At 42.2% G+C, this 14,856-nt stretch overlaps 1 protein-coding gene across 3 annotated transcripts in view; it reads left to right on the forward strand.

Moving 5' to 3' along the window:
- The first annotated feature begins 5,830 nt into the window (after positions 1-5,830).
- The window catches only part of XYLB (xylulokinase), an 85,374-nt gene continuing 76,348 nt past the window's right edge, over positions 5,831-14,856 (forward strand). Inside the window, exons 1-6 of one of the 3 annotated variants that reach the window (XM_087763577.1) lie at positions 5,831-6,155; positions 8,420-8,502; positions 9,402-9,471; positions 10,893-10,973; positions 12,721-12,807; positions 14,013-14,141. In XM_087763577.1, coding sequence (XP_087619703.1) covers positions 6,111-6,155; positions 8,420-8,502; positions 9,402-9,471; positions 10,893-10,973; positions 12,721-12,807; positions 14,013-14,141 — 495 coding nt within the window. In that variant the 5' untranslated portion in view covers positions 5,831-6,110. Of the gene's footprint in view, positions 6,156-7,810; positions 7,996-8,419; positions 8,503-9,401; positions 9,472-10,892; positions 10,974-12,720; positions 12,808-14,012; positions 14,142-14,856 lie in introns of those variants that run through there. The other 2 variants (XM_087763643.1, XM_087763712.1) reach the window with 2 other exon arrangements.

Consider the following 14,856-nt stretch of genomic DNA (forward strand, 5'->3'; position numbering starts at 1 on the left):
AATGTTATTTTTTTAGCTGTCTGAGAAGGTTGCCCGGTTAGTACAGGCTGTAAAATGGCTTGCCAAATTTCTATTCCTTAGATCCCTGAGGTTCCCAAGTGACCGAATCCAGTACTGCTGATCCAGCCCTAGTCATTGGGAGAGGTTTTGCAAAACGCCCAGAATGAGGTAGAAGCTGTTAGGAAGCTCCAAATTGCTCCAGTGCAGTGGTGAGCTCTGGCATCTCTGATCCTGCGCTCTGCCTGGCTGGCTGTAAAGGCTTAAATCAAGAACACCAAGTTAGCACCGAGGATTTCATACCAATCATCCTGTGCTTCAACTTCAATACTCGTGTATTTAATACTTTGGCTTTGCATGTGTTGAGAACTTGGTGCTATCCAGTTCCCTCTGCAGAACCACATTCTGGTTTTTATTTTGGGGACGTTAGTGCAGTCACACTGAAATCATTGGATTCATCTAAGTCAAATTGAATTGTGCTGGTTGTGAGGAGTTAAATGCAGCACATGTTCGGTATGTGTTTTTTGTGCCTGGCATAAGCAGCATTTAAAAACCTCTGTTCTGTCTTGACTCTCTGTTGGTGCTGAGGATTAAGTAACCTTCCTTTGGAGTGTTACTTGCTATGGAAAATAAACTAAAATGCTGAAATTTGCTCTGTTAGAGGGCCACTCTGTTGGTTGTCCGCATTATTACTCCCTCTGTGTAAACAATGAGCATCCAAAACTTAGGGTCAGAGGTCGGTGTTCATTTTGTAGTTCTGCTGTCCTTGCCCACTGAGAACTTCTGAGATTGCCTTTTAGAAGTGATAGTGTGCAGAGGCAAGTCTAAGAAGAAACTGAAGTTATCTACCAGTTAGAGATTTTAAACCACTGAACCCTGACATCTTTCCTTACCGTTTCCCTTGCTTCCTTCTTAGTTCTTGGGTTTCTTAAATCAGCGTGACAAACAAGATGCTTAGGTTTACTCCATTTTGACCTCATAGAACTGTCCATGAGAAGAGGGTGTGAGGGAACTGAATGCCCTTCCATAGTCCTCTTCAGAAGATTCATTGAAGCTTCCTTGATCCTACAGATGCCTAAAATTTCAGTTACTGATAAGCAGAGTTCACCTTTCTGATACTGCTGAGTATCTTTTCTATACCATGTACTTCTCCGACTGTCTCCTATCCATAGATTTATGATGGCTACAGCTCTGGGAGGTGACAGCAGTCCGTGTTTATTCATTCTCCCAACAGACATAATATGCATATAGGAACTCTGGGAGAATTTCAGGCAGGGTCTACAACAAATGAGATAAGCTATGTAAATTTTCTGCCTTGATTTTTCCAACCGTAAATTACATGATTTTGATTCATTCTCGATTGCAAAATGATTTTTGATCCTTGCAGGATGGTGCTGAAAAGTGCAAGGTTTGGCCCTTATTAGTTTGCACTTCAGGCATTGTTTGAGTAGGAATGAGTTTATCTTTGATTGTTTTTAATCAATAAAATGTACTTATCTGTAAGTGGAGTTTGATAAGAATCAAGTACAGCATGAAAGAACTGGTTAATCTGTTGTTAATGAAAAGTTTTATCTGGATGACAACATCTTGCTTCTGAGATATTTGCTTTTGAGCATTAGGACACAAACCACTTCAGCATTCATCTTCAAGGAAATCTGCCGGGTGTATAAGTTAACTTTAATAAGCCTTGCAAATGACTCTAGTTAAGATAGTCCTCCAAAGAGGATGGTTAAGTACAATTACTATTGTGAGAATGAATATGGACTTGAAATCTGTGCAGGGGAGAAAAGTATCCTAAAAATAATGTGCTATTCGGAAACGTCCTTCACTTCCATGCAGAGATCTCATGAGGAATTTGTACTGCATTTCATAATCACTAGTAGCCTAATTGAGTCAATGAAATTACATCTGTAAAACTAGAGTATGTAAAACCAGATACAATTCCATAGTGCCTGATTCACTACCCATTGAAGTCAACATATTCTGTTGAATTCGATAGAAGTGAAATTGGAGGATTTTACGTACATGATGAAATAAAAGCTGAAAATTGACCAACACCTATGAAACTGGCAGTGTAATTGAGATTGCGGAGTTGAGCCATCATTTAAGTGCTTCCTTGTACCCACTGTTCATGTGCACATATGTGCTTTTAAACGGAATCCTGTGCCAGTTCTTCATCAGGTCGCTGTAAAGGGCCTGAATTGGTTAATGCAGTACCACACCTGGGATTTTGAATATGCACATGTCAAGAATTAAATCAACCAATAAGTATGTGGAATAATTACTGTACCTAAATAAGCTATGTCTTCAGTCTCCACGTAACAACTGTGGTCTGGGCTTCCTCTTGTGGAACTCATGTGTAGGGCTTTTGCTGGGTCTTTATACATACTTTCATTCATTTTAATTTCAGTGAAATTACAGTGGATAACAGCCACCTCGATGCATTGCTTTTAAACATTAAGTACTTATTTTTACAGAGTGAATAATGAGACTCTCCACAGCATTTGGAGGTATGGACAAACACAGTGGTTACCACAAAGTCCCATGCAGAAGCAACTTCAACAGAGAAGTGCATATTTAGGGAAAGGAAAATATTTTTGATGTTATAATGCCATCTCAATAAAAAGAAGAGCAACTTCATCTTTTAATTTATGGTACTGTGGTATTTTATATTATCAGTACTTGGTTAAACATTGCTGGAGATTTTGTGATAACAGAGTACCTGCAATGCTAAGCACAAAGGCAGTGACCTTTAGAGCATTGTCGTCGTTCAGATCTCTTTCCAGTAGGTAGGTCTAGTACTCAAGCTGGGATTTTTTTTTAAGGTGATGTGTTAATGCGTTATTGTTGTGTTACTTGGGGCTTAACATTGTAAACATCTCCCACCTAATTAGCAGCATTGTACCTGACTGTCAGGTTACTTGGCAGATAGGCTGGCATTTATCTGACCCAGCTTAGTATGTTTAATGTTTCTGAGGCTAATTAAAGACCCACAAGATTTCTTATTGGGAAAAAGATAATTGTGCCAGCAGGCCTAATGGTGCTAGGTCTAAAATACGGGCTGCCGCGGTTGTATCCAGTGTGCATAACTGATGTCTGTATGTGCAGTGACTCTTACCTGTCCCGCTGTTTCTTCTATGCCAAGCTATGCTCACGTACGAATGTGAAATACCTGTTTGGGGCTTAGAAATATTTGGCTGCCCTGCTACTTAAAATAACTAGTTAGATGCCCAAAATCTACTGCTGGAAGCAAAAGGATTGGTAGCTTTGTTGTTGCCCATGGACTTCTGTTACTTTCTATGAAGGTGTGAGTATTTTCACATCCCATTAAATTATGTAGGCAGTATAAATCAGGATAGCTGGACTTGCTGTCAATATACTAATCCTAATTTATATCAAAGGTCTGGTCTATCTGTTCTCTAGCTTGTTGGCATGTCTACGATGATGTGATGATAATGAAGTACGGTAGTGGGGCTTTGAAGGAGTTCACCAGTGTAAAGCTGAAGAATGCAGTTAAATCTAAGTTTATATCAGGGTGCAACTGAGATCAGAGGCAGATTTTGATACTCAAACTGAGAATAAAAAGTGAAAAATCTCAGTATGTAGGAATATGGAATACAGTTAAAATAATTGATGTTTTGCAATGACTTGAAATAAATGTGCAGTTGAAGTTAACTTGACAGCGGGGGGAAGAAAAAAAAAAAGCATTAACTGACATGCTAGTTATAACTTATCAAAACAGCCAAGGGCCTACGATAGCATGGAAGTATTGCTTCTCCATCAGGTCAGAAACTAGTTAATAGGAAAGGGGGAATAAACTCGCTTTTCCCTTTACCCTGCTCTGTGCGTCTTGAGTGATTAATCTATGCTCTGCCTCGGACTGTTAATCTGCAGTGGTGACATTTCAATTATAAACGGAATTTTATCCATCCCCTCTGGAAATTCCGGATTTGTCAGTGCTAAAGCATCACTAGTACATGACTACAACTTCACTGATAACTGCGCAGCTAAACCTTGTTTGCTTTCAATTTTGGAGGTTATGGTAGTATCTGCCAGCGTCAACTTTAATGCAGAAAGAACAGCAGCAATGCACATTTTCCATACACAAACAACTAAATTTGAGAGAACGCTGCCTTGATGGAAGGGTGGGCAACAGTGACTGGGTAAGGCAATGATTCTCCAAACCTCCCTATTTTCTCTAGAAAAACATAACGAGTGAAAGTAGCAACGTTAACGTTCCCATTCTGTCCTGGAGTGGATTCTTCTGCCCTATTGTCTTGCACCCTTGTTCCTAATTTAAGGAGATCTGATAACACAAGGGTGGTTATTCCAGCTCCAAATTTTCTGTGCTATTTAAAGCGAAGTATTTCTTGCTATTCGGGACTATTCTTCCGATCTGATTGCTGAAGAATATAATTGATTCTTACATCCCCATAAGATTGCTTTATTTATTTATAAATGGTTGTTTCCTTTCTAACCAATACCTACTTCAAAAAAAATTAAAAATCCACTAATGTCTCTTTTCCTGAAATCATTTATCATTCTTACGGCTTTCTTCAGAACTGACTTCAGTTTCTCTTCATTTTTGTGAGTAGTTATATTTTGAAAATGGCAGCATTTCCAGCCTCAGCCTCCGTACCTGCTACTTGTTCAGAGGGAACGTGCAGCAAGCGAAAGGGCAGAGCAAGCCTCTCCTCCCTGGCTCCCCAGCCACACTTTGCATTAATAGAAAAGCAGCCTCTACGCGTTATTTGGTCCTTTGTTGTCTGGTAAGAGTTACGCTAAGGAAACAGTTCTCGGTACCATTTAAAAAACTTTATTTCCTTTCGCAGCCTCTTCTAGGTTGAGAGCTTTGTTCAGGACAGGTCCATCCAGCAGGAGCTCCTTAGGGGCAGGGAAATGCCACCACTACCTGGTAGCCATCTGATTTAAAGAACACAAACTGAGTGACAATTCTACATACCTTTATTTTTAAATGGACTGGTACTTCCACTTACTTCTTGGGATGTTTCCTGATGGCAAACTCTTCAGATAAGTTTGCAGGATTAGACTAAAACAACAGGCCAACAACGCACTGCATTTGAAGGGATTCCCCCATGGTAAATATTTTCCAGGCAGCTTTAATTTAAACTCTGTCTTATTTAAAGATTTTTGTGATCGCATTTCTGATACAGGTACCCTCAATACGGAGTATTCAAAGGTGATATCATAGAGTAAGATTGGTTTCAAAGTCAGTATATTAGAATGGTTTCTTGCATTGTAGGTTGAGAGTCTTCAGGATTAATGTTTTAAAGGTTCTTTTTTGCAATAATAACTAGGAATCTTAAAAGTATAAACCTATGGGAGTTAGAGCTTTGAGAAATCACTGGGAATATTTAAAATGTATTTAAAATATTCAGTATATGACAAAATTTCGTAATATTTTATAGTTTGAAGGACATTTCAAATTAAGTATTTGTACTGTTAAACCAGTTTAAGATCCTGGGCATGCAAAACCTATTTGACTTCATTAAGGCTCTGCTGAGACACCGGCTTGATTGCAGAATGAAAGCACATCTTAGATAAGCCTTCTTCTGATTAAGCAATGCCACTTTGCTTGTCACATGCTATGGCAGGTAATGCAAAACCCAAAAACCCTCCCAACCGGAAAAAAAAAAAAAAAAGTAAACCACAAAACTTCAGCCAAAGTAACCGTTCTGCATTTTTTTTTTTTTTTTAATGGAAAACTGTGTTTGTGAAAACCAGAGCGCATTACCACAAGGGGACTGGGGCGTCTTAATGGAATATTAAAATGTTGTGAGCTCCTCTGGACTGTGGTTTGCAGCTGTCCCGTGTTTGTTTTGTTTCTGTTCACCGGGCGCTCCCTGCAGCTGCGGCAGTGCCTTCTCACCGCCCCGGGCCGGGGGACCCCGGGGGTTCGCAGCCGATTCCCGGGCCTCGGCAGCTGCCCTCTGCCCTGCGGGCATTCAGCTCCCCCTGCGCCGAGCGCTCATTAACCCCGCTGCCGCCGCTCCGCGGGGCCGGGCCGACGGCTCCCTCCCGGGGAGGCCGGGCCTGCGGAGCCACCCCCGGCCGCGGGGCACGGGTGAGGGCCGGCCGGGCCCCGCCGCGCCATGGCGGCTCCCTGCTACCTGGGCTGGGATTTCAGCACGCAGCAGGTACCGCCGCCGCCTCCCCTCCCCTCCCTCGGCTGCGCGCAGGGCAGCGGGGCCCGGCGGGGCGGCCCTGTCCCCGCCCGGGGCCTGTTCTGCCCGGGGCCCGCCCGGCGCCGCCGCCGCCGCTTCCGGGGGTCTGAGGTGCGGGCGGCTACGCCCCGCCGCGCCTCGGGGAGCTGGAAGGGGGCAAGGGCCGGGCTGGCCCGCCCGCCATCGGGGCCCGCTGACCTGCCCGGCAGCGCAGGGGGGGAACGGGCCTTCCTCCCCGGGCAGCTCCCGTCGCCTCTCGTCCTCCGCCCGGCGACGGCTGCGCGTTGCAGGGCTTCCCCCTTCGCAGCGGGGCCGGGCTGCGCTCGCTGCCGAGGGCTCCGGCTGCCAGTGGCCTGCCGCAGCTGAGGCAAAGTACTTCCCAGCGCTTAATGCGTTTTAAGGACCAGGGGATCCTTGAGGTCCCTTCCAGCCTGGTGTTCTGCGTGGTCTATGATGAAGGCTTCTGCGGGCCACGGGCAGTGTGTGTGCCCGGCTGTCGGCATGCCTCCTTCCCTTCGCCTGCATGAGCGCATCCTTCGTCCGTTTCTCTTTGTCCCATTGCTTGTCTGAAGCTGTAGAATCATAGAATCGTCAAGGTTGGAAAAGACCCTTAAGATCATTGAGTCCAACCGTTAACCTATCACTGCCAAGTTCACCACTAAACCATGTCCTCGAGCACCACATCTATCTGTTCTTTAAATACCTCCAGGGATGGAGACTCAACCGCTTCCCTGGGCAGCCCCTTCCAATGCTTGACCACCCTGTTAGTGAAGAAGTTTTTCCTAATATCTAACCTAGACCTCCCCTGGCGCAGCTTGAGGCCGTAACTTGTAGCCTGCGTGCCCTAACATGTCCTGCTTCCCCATCCTGCCAGGGATGCATTTCATCCTGGAAAGGACTGGTACGGCCCTTCTCTGCACGCAGACTGCACGGAGACCCCTCTGCCTGCCTCAGGACGGCAGCTGGGATTTGCACCTGAATCCCATTTATCTAGTGTCCTCGTGTGAATCAAGATTAGCAGGGTTGTGAACCTGGATGCCCAGGTTACTTCTTGAAATTTTGATTTGTTGGCACAACTGGGTATTACTACACTGCGAATAGAAATGCTGCCCAAGTTGTGCGTAAGCCTGAATATGTTTAACCAATAGGCATATGAGCATAAATAGCTTCATTATGGCTGTGCTGAAGTTTGGGAGCTTGGAAAGGCACATCCAGGTTACCCATGTGAGGCTGATCAAGTGTTTTTCTAAGGGTGCGTGCTGCAAGCAGAAAGCCAATGAAGCCGCAGTGGCTCAGAGCCAATTTTAAGCTAGCGCAGGGCACCAGCTTGGTAATGAGTTGTGCCAGCGCATAAACGATGGTGCTACATTAGTATGGCTAAAATTGAAGTAAGCCACTCCTAAATGGGGATGGCCTTGTTATTTGAATACAACTCTTCGAGATGACTTTGTAGGTTTTTTTTGTCTGTTCCTTTAGCAGCAGTTTGCACTCTCTTCCTTGTTGAAAATATGTGTGGAATGTTAGCTACCTTCTCACTTTTCTTCTAGGCTGTTAATGTTTTTCTTCTGTAGTAGGTGAACTTGAGCGAAGGTAGAGGAGGAAGCTTGTGGTACTCTTCCAGTTTGTGCTTACAAGAAAGCTCAGCTTTATGGAGTTACCTGTTTGGGATGTTGCTTTCTGTATGTTGCAGAAGCTCAGAATACACGTGTGTAATGCCATCTGAGCTTTGCCAGACTGGTGGAGTTTGATTTACTCACCATTTGGGGAGCAGGGAAGGTCCTCAAGGTATCCTAAGGGTCTGTTAGATTCCTTGGTAAGATGGGGCAAAAAAAAGGACGGGGGGGGGGGGGGAGCATATGGCATCTTTAAGATACTGTATTCTTTGGAGAAATCGGAAAAATTGGTTACCATGATGCAAGCTACAAACCATGATGCAAGCTACAAACAGCAAACAAATTTGTTGCATATGCCTGCATCTCGATGTTGTGCGATTCAAGGAGAGAGAAAATGGGGGGGGAAATGCAAGCAAACAAATACTCGTGTTGCTGAGTAGGTGGCATGCTGGAAATTCGCATAATAACTTGTTTCATGTAAAATTGTGCCCATACTTTCAGCAAGTTGTATGGATTGGGGTGATCTTCTTTCCTGTTTTGTCTGTGAGAATTGAATTATTATAAATTATCAGCTCTATTTAATTATTGTTAGTTTTTGTTAACATCCTGTTTTGTATCTTCTAGCTGAAAGTCATTGCTATTGATGAACAGCTGAAAGTCATTTATGAAGATAATGTTCATTTTGATAAAGACCTTCCAGAATTTAAGTAAGGCTTTTTATATTTTACTTGGATAATATAACTTAGAACTTTGGGGATTGGGGCAGGGGGGCTGTTGCCTTACTTGGTCTCATTGATATGTGTGGAGGCGTGGAAAAAGTTCATGCCATGTTCGATACTTGGCAAGGGTAGTATATGCTCTTGCCTTCCTTGGTGAGTAAATATGGCAGGAACTCCCAACAGGAAATAAGTAAAAAAAAATCTACCCCAAAGTATTATGTATAAATAAACCATTTGTTTTTTTCTTTTGGGACTCCAGAATTGTGGACATGACTGTTGCTTTTTGGGTCACAGAAGTAAGCAACACCTTTGTGTCAGGGTGGGATGCTATGATAAGAGCAAGTAAATCGCATGAGGGGAACTTCTAAAAGGCATTTGGAGACAAATTCAGTGGTTCCAGATCTCACAGTAGGATGTAGGATGACAGTATTTGCTTACTTCGGTTAATAGACTAGAATTTACAAATGTCATCCTCCGTGGTCACAAGTTTCAATGAAGTACATTTACTTACTTGATGGTTTAACAGCAAAAATTGAATTTCATCTCCTAGATTCAAGCCAGTAATGGTGACAGTTAGGAAACTTAGATATAACTATGAATTACATGGAGGCAAAGAGCAGTATCAGCATTGGAGTCTATCACAGATCTTACGTGAGGATCAGAGCCTTTCCTTGCAAATTATTTCCTTTGCAATTGGGTCAAACATTTCTTATGTCACCTCCTAGGAGCTGGCTTTTATTTTTACAGGTTTCAAACACTGATTGTATCCTTGCTCTTAACATAAAAGCATTGCAGACTCATTTTGGTTATTAATAAACTTGAAGAACTTTGCTTGATGGGTAAAAAAATTGATGAATTTAACAAGAGAAAATACCGTTTTTCTGTAGGACTCAAGGTGGAGTCCATATTCACAGTGACAGACTGACAGTCACTTCTCCTGTGCTAATGTGGGTCAAGGTATGAACAAGCTTTATGTAGTTCGACTTCTTCGTTGCTGTTATTGAAATGGAAATGTATTCCAAACAATAGTGAAACTCATCATTCAAATCAACATAGTCCTTCCTTGTATTCTGTTTCTTTTAAGTGGTATTCTGTGTCTTTGGTATGCAAATATTAATGTTATCAACAAAGGTAGTGGAAGTTGCTAGTATTTTGAAGGGTTTTTTTGTTTGTTTCTTCACTCTCTGCTATTATAGCATTGTATGTGGGATTAATCCTTTCCTGACTTTCCCTCATTTGAAAAATGACTATTCTTTTTCTCCTCATCTTCTTGTTTCATACACAAAAGGGGCAGCTGTTGCTTTGCCTAGCTTAAATCTCTGTTTTTGTAGCATCCAGGTTACTTGCACTATTTTTTTAGATTAGGCTTTGCTAACCAATTGATGTCTCAAATGGTAAGTGGTTAAAGAGCAATTTATTCAGTGATTCCCAGTCACTTTGACTGGTGTTTATTTTGAAATGCAGCATTCTTTTCTGTTTTAAAAGAAGGCCTTCCTTGCTGCACTGCAACACTTGCTCTCACATGGGACTATGTAAATTTGTCTTCCTAGTGTGATTTGAATAGTTAAGATATTTGAAAGGTCACAGAACCCCCAGCTGCTGATCCACAGTAGCTGACAAAGGTTTGGTAAATTTGCTTGCAGTTGCTGTTTTGAACCATAATGAACAGGAACAGTTGTAATTATTAAATTAATAATATGATGATAAAGGTATATGATGTGTCTTGGGAAATTTTGAAGTCTTGCAGTGGTCCGTTTATCAAGATAGTCTGGGAAATCCTGATCTGAATGAGAGTATGTAAAGATAGATTAATTTTTGGTTTTAAACTTCAGGAAAATGTGGCAAGAACAAAATTAACCTGGGTGCTTAAAGTGCTAAAATTCACTTGAATTAGCCTCATATTAAAGAGACCCTGAGTTTTCAGCTGACACTGGGGGCAGTGGTATTGAGGATACCTAACATCTTGTAGGGTGGGGGGCAGGGTGCACCTCATTAAGATTTTATAGATTTCCAAAAGTAAGAACAGAAAAAGATAATCCTGCTTTGTGTCTGGCACTCTTAAAAGGGGCTTTTTAATGAATTGGAATTCTTTAACTCTTGCCTCTTATTGAGGTTTCAAAGAATGGATCTTCGTGATTCAGCTTGCTTAAAGATCTTTTTTTTTTTCCCTGTGTGATTCAACTTTTCTTTTATGGACTCTTACTTAGTAAATTAATTTATGCAGCTTCTTGAGAAGTCCATAGTCATTAGCTAATTTTTCATTATCTGCCAATGAACTCTCATCAGTGATGACATGAATTTACTGTTTAATTCAGATTGTGAGTATGCATAATTTGATAGCTCGTTACAGTCATTCTTGATTCTGTTTGTTCTTGTAGGCTCTGGATATGATTTTGGAAAAGATGAAGTCTTCGGGCTTTAACTTCTCTCAAGTCAGAGCTTTGTCTGGTGCTGGCCAGGTTAGTTTATAAAGAAAAAATCAGTCTTACTATATTTCTTAAATAGAGTATAAGGTATAGTGATAAATTTCATTTAAATAATTACGTTGCAGAAGACCACAATGACATCAAGTAAGACCGAGTCTTCTATATAAGCCTCCATTAAAAGACATGTTCTTCAGGGGAACTTAAAACCTGAAGCACACAAAACGATCACTAGAAGGTGGTGGGAGTGGAGGATGAGGTTTACAGTGCAGTTGTTTAAATTGGCATAGTGCGTAACTGGTTGGTTTCCTGTTCTTTAAACACTTTGTACATAGAGATTCTGAAATGACTGGGGTCATTTTGAATTTCAGCATATCCAGGTGCTTGGGGAAATGGGGTAGAGAAAATAGGGAGGAGCGCAGTTTGCTAAAGGCATAGTAGCATCCCGTTGAGCACAGTTTTTGTTGGTTAGGATAGAGATCTGCCTAGGAACAACAAAAACCAAATGGTGATAGTCTTTGCAGAAATGACAAAGATGCTGCCATGATTTAGCCTGTAGTGCATAATGCCTTTTTTTCTGAGATTTATAAAACGCATCCTGACATTCAGTCAGTTAGCCAGTCTCCTAGTGCTCTGGTGAACCAAGGAAGCCTTTTATAACTTTCACAGATGATATTCAGGGTGAGGACAGCACCAAAGCGATAGCTAATTCTGACACATAAGGTTTAGGTTATTCATCTTGATGTATCTAGGACTAAATCAAAACTCTTCCTTTGATCTCCATGTTTCATTGATTTCAGTTGAAAGTCTGAGCAAAGTGTCTGAAAATCGTAGCCGATATCAAGGTTCTGTTATGAATTCTTCAGTGCAACAGAAGTTAGGGACTGCCAAGTAACCCCAGCTTACTCAAGTGAAAAAAGAAAGTGCGTTTCCAGATTGCCCATATTCCCTTTACTGTACCCATCCTCCAACAAGCTGGGGGTATCAACTTGGTGCTATATTCAGATTATTTCAGGTAGAAAAGATTTCATTTAGTTGCCCCCTTCCAAACCACGCTGTCTGTCTCCCTTTTCTCTTTGAACCTTGTCTTTATGCTGGAGACCACTGCAGAGGTGCACTGATGTGCCAGTGTTTGTCCCAAAGTAGGGGCAAACTTGGTTTCGATTGTCTGCAGAAATGGCAGAGATGTGAAATACAATCTGGATGACACTATGATCAAGTACTCTGTGCCCAGGCGCTTCTGTGTGCACTTGGTGCCATCAGAACTATTAGTGGGTCACTGGATGGTGCTTTGCAGTTTGCCTAGGGTGTCCTGCAGGTGCGTAACCAGAAATGCCTGCCTTGAGGAAGGTGCCTGAGAGGCAGAGCTTAAATAACCTTCTCAATATTGTGCAGTCTGTCAGCGGTGACAGAGGCAGGCATGTAACTGAAGAATCTGGGGGCTGTGCTGAAATAGCACAGAACTAACAGTCTTGACTGTGGAGCCCTGGCTACAGCTCAAAGAGTGCTCAAAGAAGTATCTAATGCCATTAGCAGTATAATAATAGGTCCCACTAGAAGTTGCTATAGTTGAAAATTATCATTGTCTCGATTCCTACATTTTCTGGTTTAGTATATGCTTTGCTCAATCTTGAAGAGTCTTTTAATGAGGCACTTGATTTGAAAAGGTAATTTTTTTCGTCCTAGTTTGGAGAGAGTCCCTTAGAGTTTGAAATTCAGATCAGGATATGAACTTCGTGGCTTGGGAGAGCATCTCCAACTTCTGTTTCTCTGCTTTCTACAGCAACATGGGAGTGTGTACTGGAAAAAAGGAAGCATCCAAATTTTAAAGAATGCATCATCCGAACTGCCTTTACATCAGTCGCTAAAGGTAACGTGCGTAAAAGAGCTCTGAAGGGAGAGCTACGCTGTTCTTTTTCTCATCCCTACGCATTGCTTTTCTCCTTGCAAACCTTTCCTCTTGTTTGGCTGAGTTGCATGCCCCTGCAGCATAAAGTGAAATGTACTGGTTATTCCTTCAACTCCAGGGCTTTTGACATTTCCTTTTCTCCTGAGTGACAGTATATACTGCTTTAAAAGCTTACAGGTGCAAGTGGGTGTCCCAGAATCTTTCTGTGTCAGAGTAACAGCCTGTTTGTTCTTTTACAAAATGTAGTATTTTTGTAAACAACTTGTAAATATTTTACATTCTTTTATGTATTTGTATTACCAAAAAATTGTGGTGAAAAATACTATCATACCTGAGTTTCCTTGCAGTGCTTGCGATTTCATTAGAAAATATTAAAAAAAAAAAAGACCAGTTTACACGTAACTCTGAAAGGATGGAAGTATAATGCTGTGTGGACACAAACTCCTAACAAGTATATTGTTGAACCTCAACATTTTGTGTGTGTGTGGTTCGTAAGTTTTGAACGTAGACTGGACAAATTTTATTTAAAAAGAGAAGTAAGGAGGGATCAGCATTCCTCTTGAAGACCCTTACCCTCCTTACTTCAAGATCAGAAAGGACAGTTGTATGTTAAAAGAGAGACATTTGTGTAACTGATCTGTTAAATGATTAATTTTGGAAGTATCTCATCTGCGCAAAACTCATGGTAATGGAATTAAAGTGCTCTCTGGTGATGTACTAAACCTCAGTTGCATTTCCAAATGGTTATGCCAGTTATTAGAGAGAAATCTGTTAGTAGAGCTGTGGAAAGATAATCCAATTGTTTAGAGAGGAGTTCTAAAAAGTGGGGCTGAACTTGCATACGAGGGCCTGGGGCTTTGGCTACCAAAGGAGTGTACTGAGACATCGTGCTGCAGGGTATGTGATGTACACGTTGTGCTGCAGTTTATGTCAAGTAACAGCAGAAAAAGCCTGTTGCTTCCCTCTGGTGTGAAGTTTGGGTTAAACTTTGCACCACTGACCAACATGCTGCCCAGTATCTGCTTTCTTCTAATTATTGAGAGGAGACCAGGAGGCATGTCAGAGAACTGAACTGTGAGCCGATACGTAGGTCTGCTGTATTGCTCTTATCTAGCAGGGACTTCTTAGAGATCAGACCTACTAATAAAGGATATTGTTCGTTGCAGGCTTGTTTTTCTGTCAGTAACAGCCCCATCTGGATGGATTCTAGCACAGCTTCCCAGTGCAGTGCTCTGGAGAAAGCCGTGGGAGGAGCACAGCAGCTAGCGAGCATCACTGGTTCTCGAGCCTATGAGGTAAGGAGCAGATGGGAAGAAAGTCCTCAGCAAAGTCTTGTGATAGAAACAATTCTGTCATTACAGTGGTACCATGGCAGATAATGATCAGCCATTACCTATGAAAGAGAGGAAACTCCCATGATACTGTGCTTTGCAGTACTCTCAAAAAGGAAGATGTGGAAATTTTAAAGTGAAATTAGGCAAACACTGGAAATTTTGCTGCAGGAAGCAGCTTGGGTGAGCTGTTGCATTTGGCCAGTGGTTCTGAAATGCACTGTTTGGTGGCTGTGGTTACAGTCTCAGGGCCTGGTTCTCCCCTGGGAGCTCCTACGCAGCCTCATTTCCATTGGGATGGCAATCCAGTTTATGTTACAAGTTTACTTGGAGTTATGACCCCCTGTTTGTGGGTCACTGCTCTAGGTTACTTCTGCAATTAAAAGATTGACTTTTTAATGTTCTCTGAAGGCTAAAAATCAGCTGTTGACCTAAGAGAAGTGGGTTTTAGAAGTCCAGGACTCTATCAGAGAGTACTCTCTCCTCTTCCTGGCACTTTCTTCTCTCGTAACTGTGGCAATGAGTTGTGGAGTGGGAGCGGGGCTGTCCTCCAGGCATCTCAGAACCTGGCTACTCTTACTGTTGGTTCAACAGAATAAGGCTCTAACCTCCCAAATTGCTGATTCTGGTTTTGAATCATCCTGCAAGGTTTATGGCCAGTGTTGAAATCAGACTTTGC

The sequence above is a fragment of the Nipponia nippon genome, unplaced genomic scaffold (genome assembly GCF_047370975.1).
Source record: "Nipponia nippon isolate SJK-2023a ecotype South Korea unplaced genomic scaffold, ASM4737097v1 scaffold_1, whole genome shotgun sequence".
NCBI classification, from domain to species: domain Eukaryota; kingdom Metazoa; phylum Chordata; class Aves; order Pelecaniformes; family Threskiornithidae; genus Nipponia; species Nipponia nippon.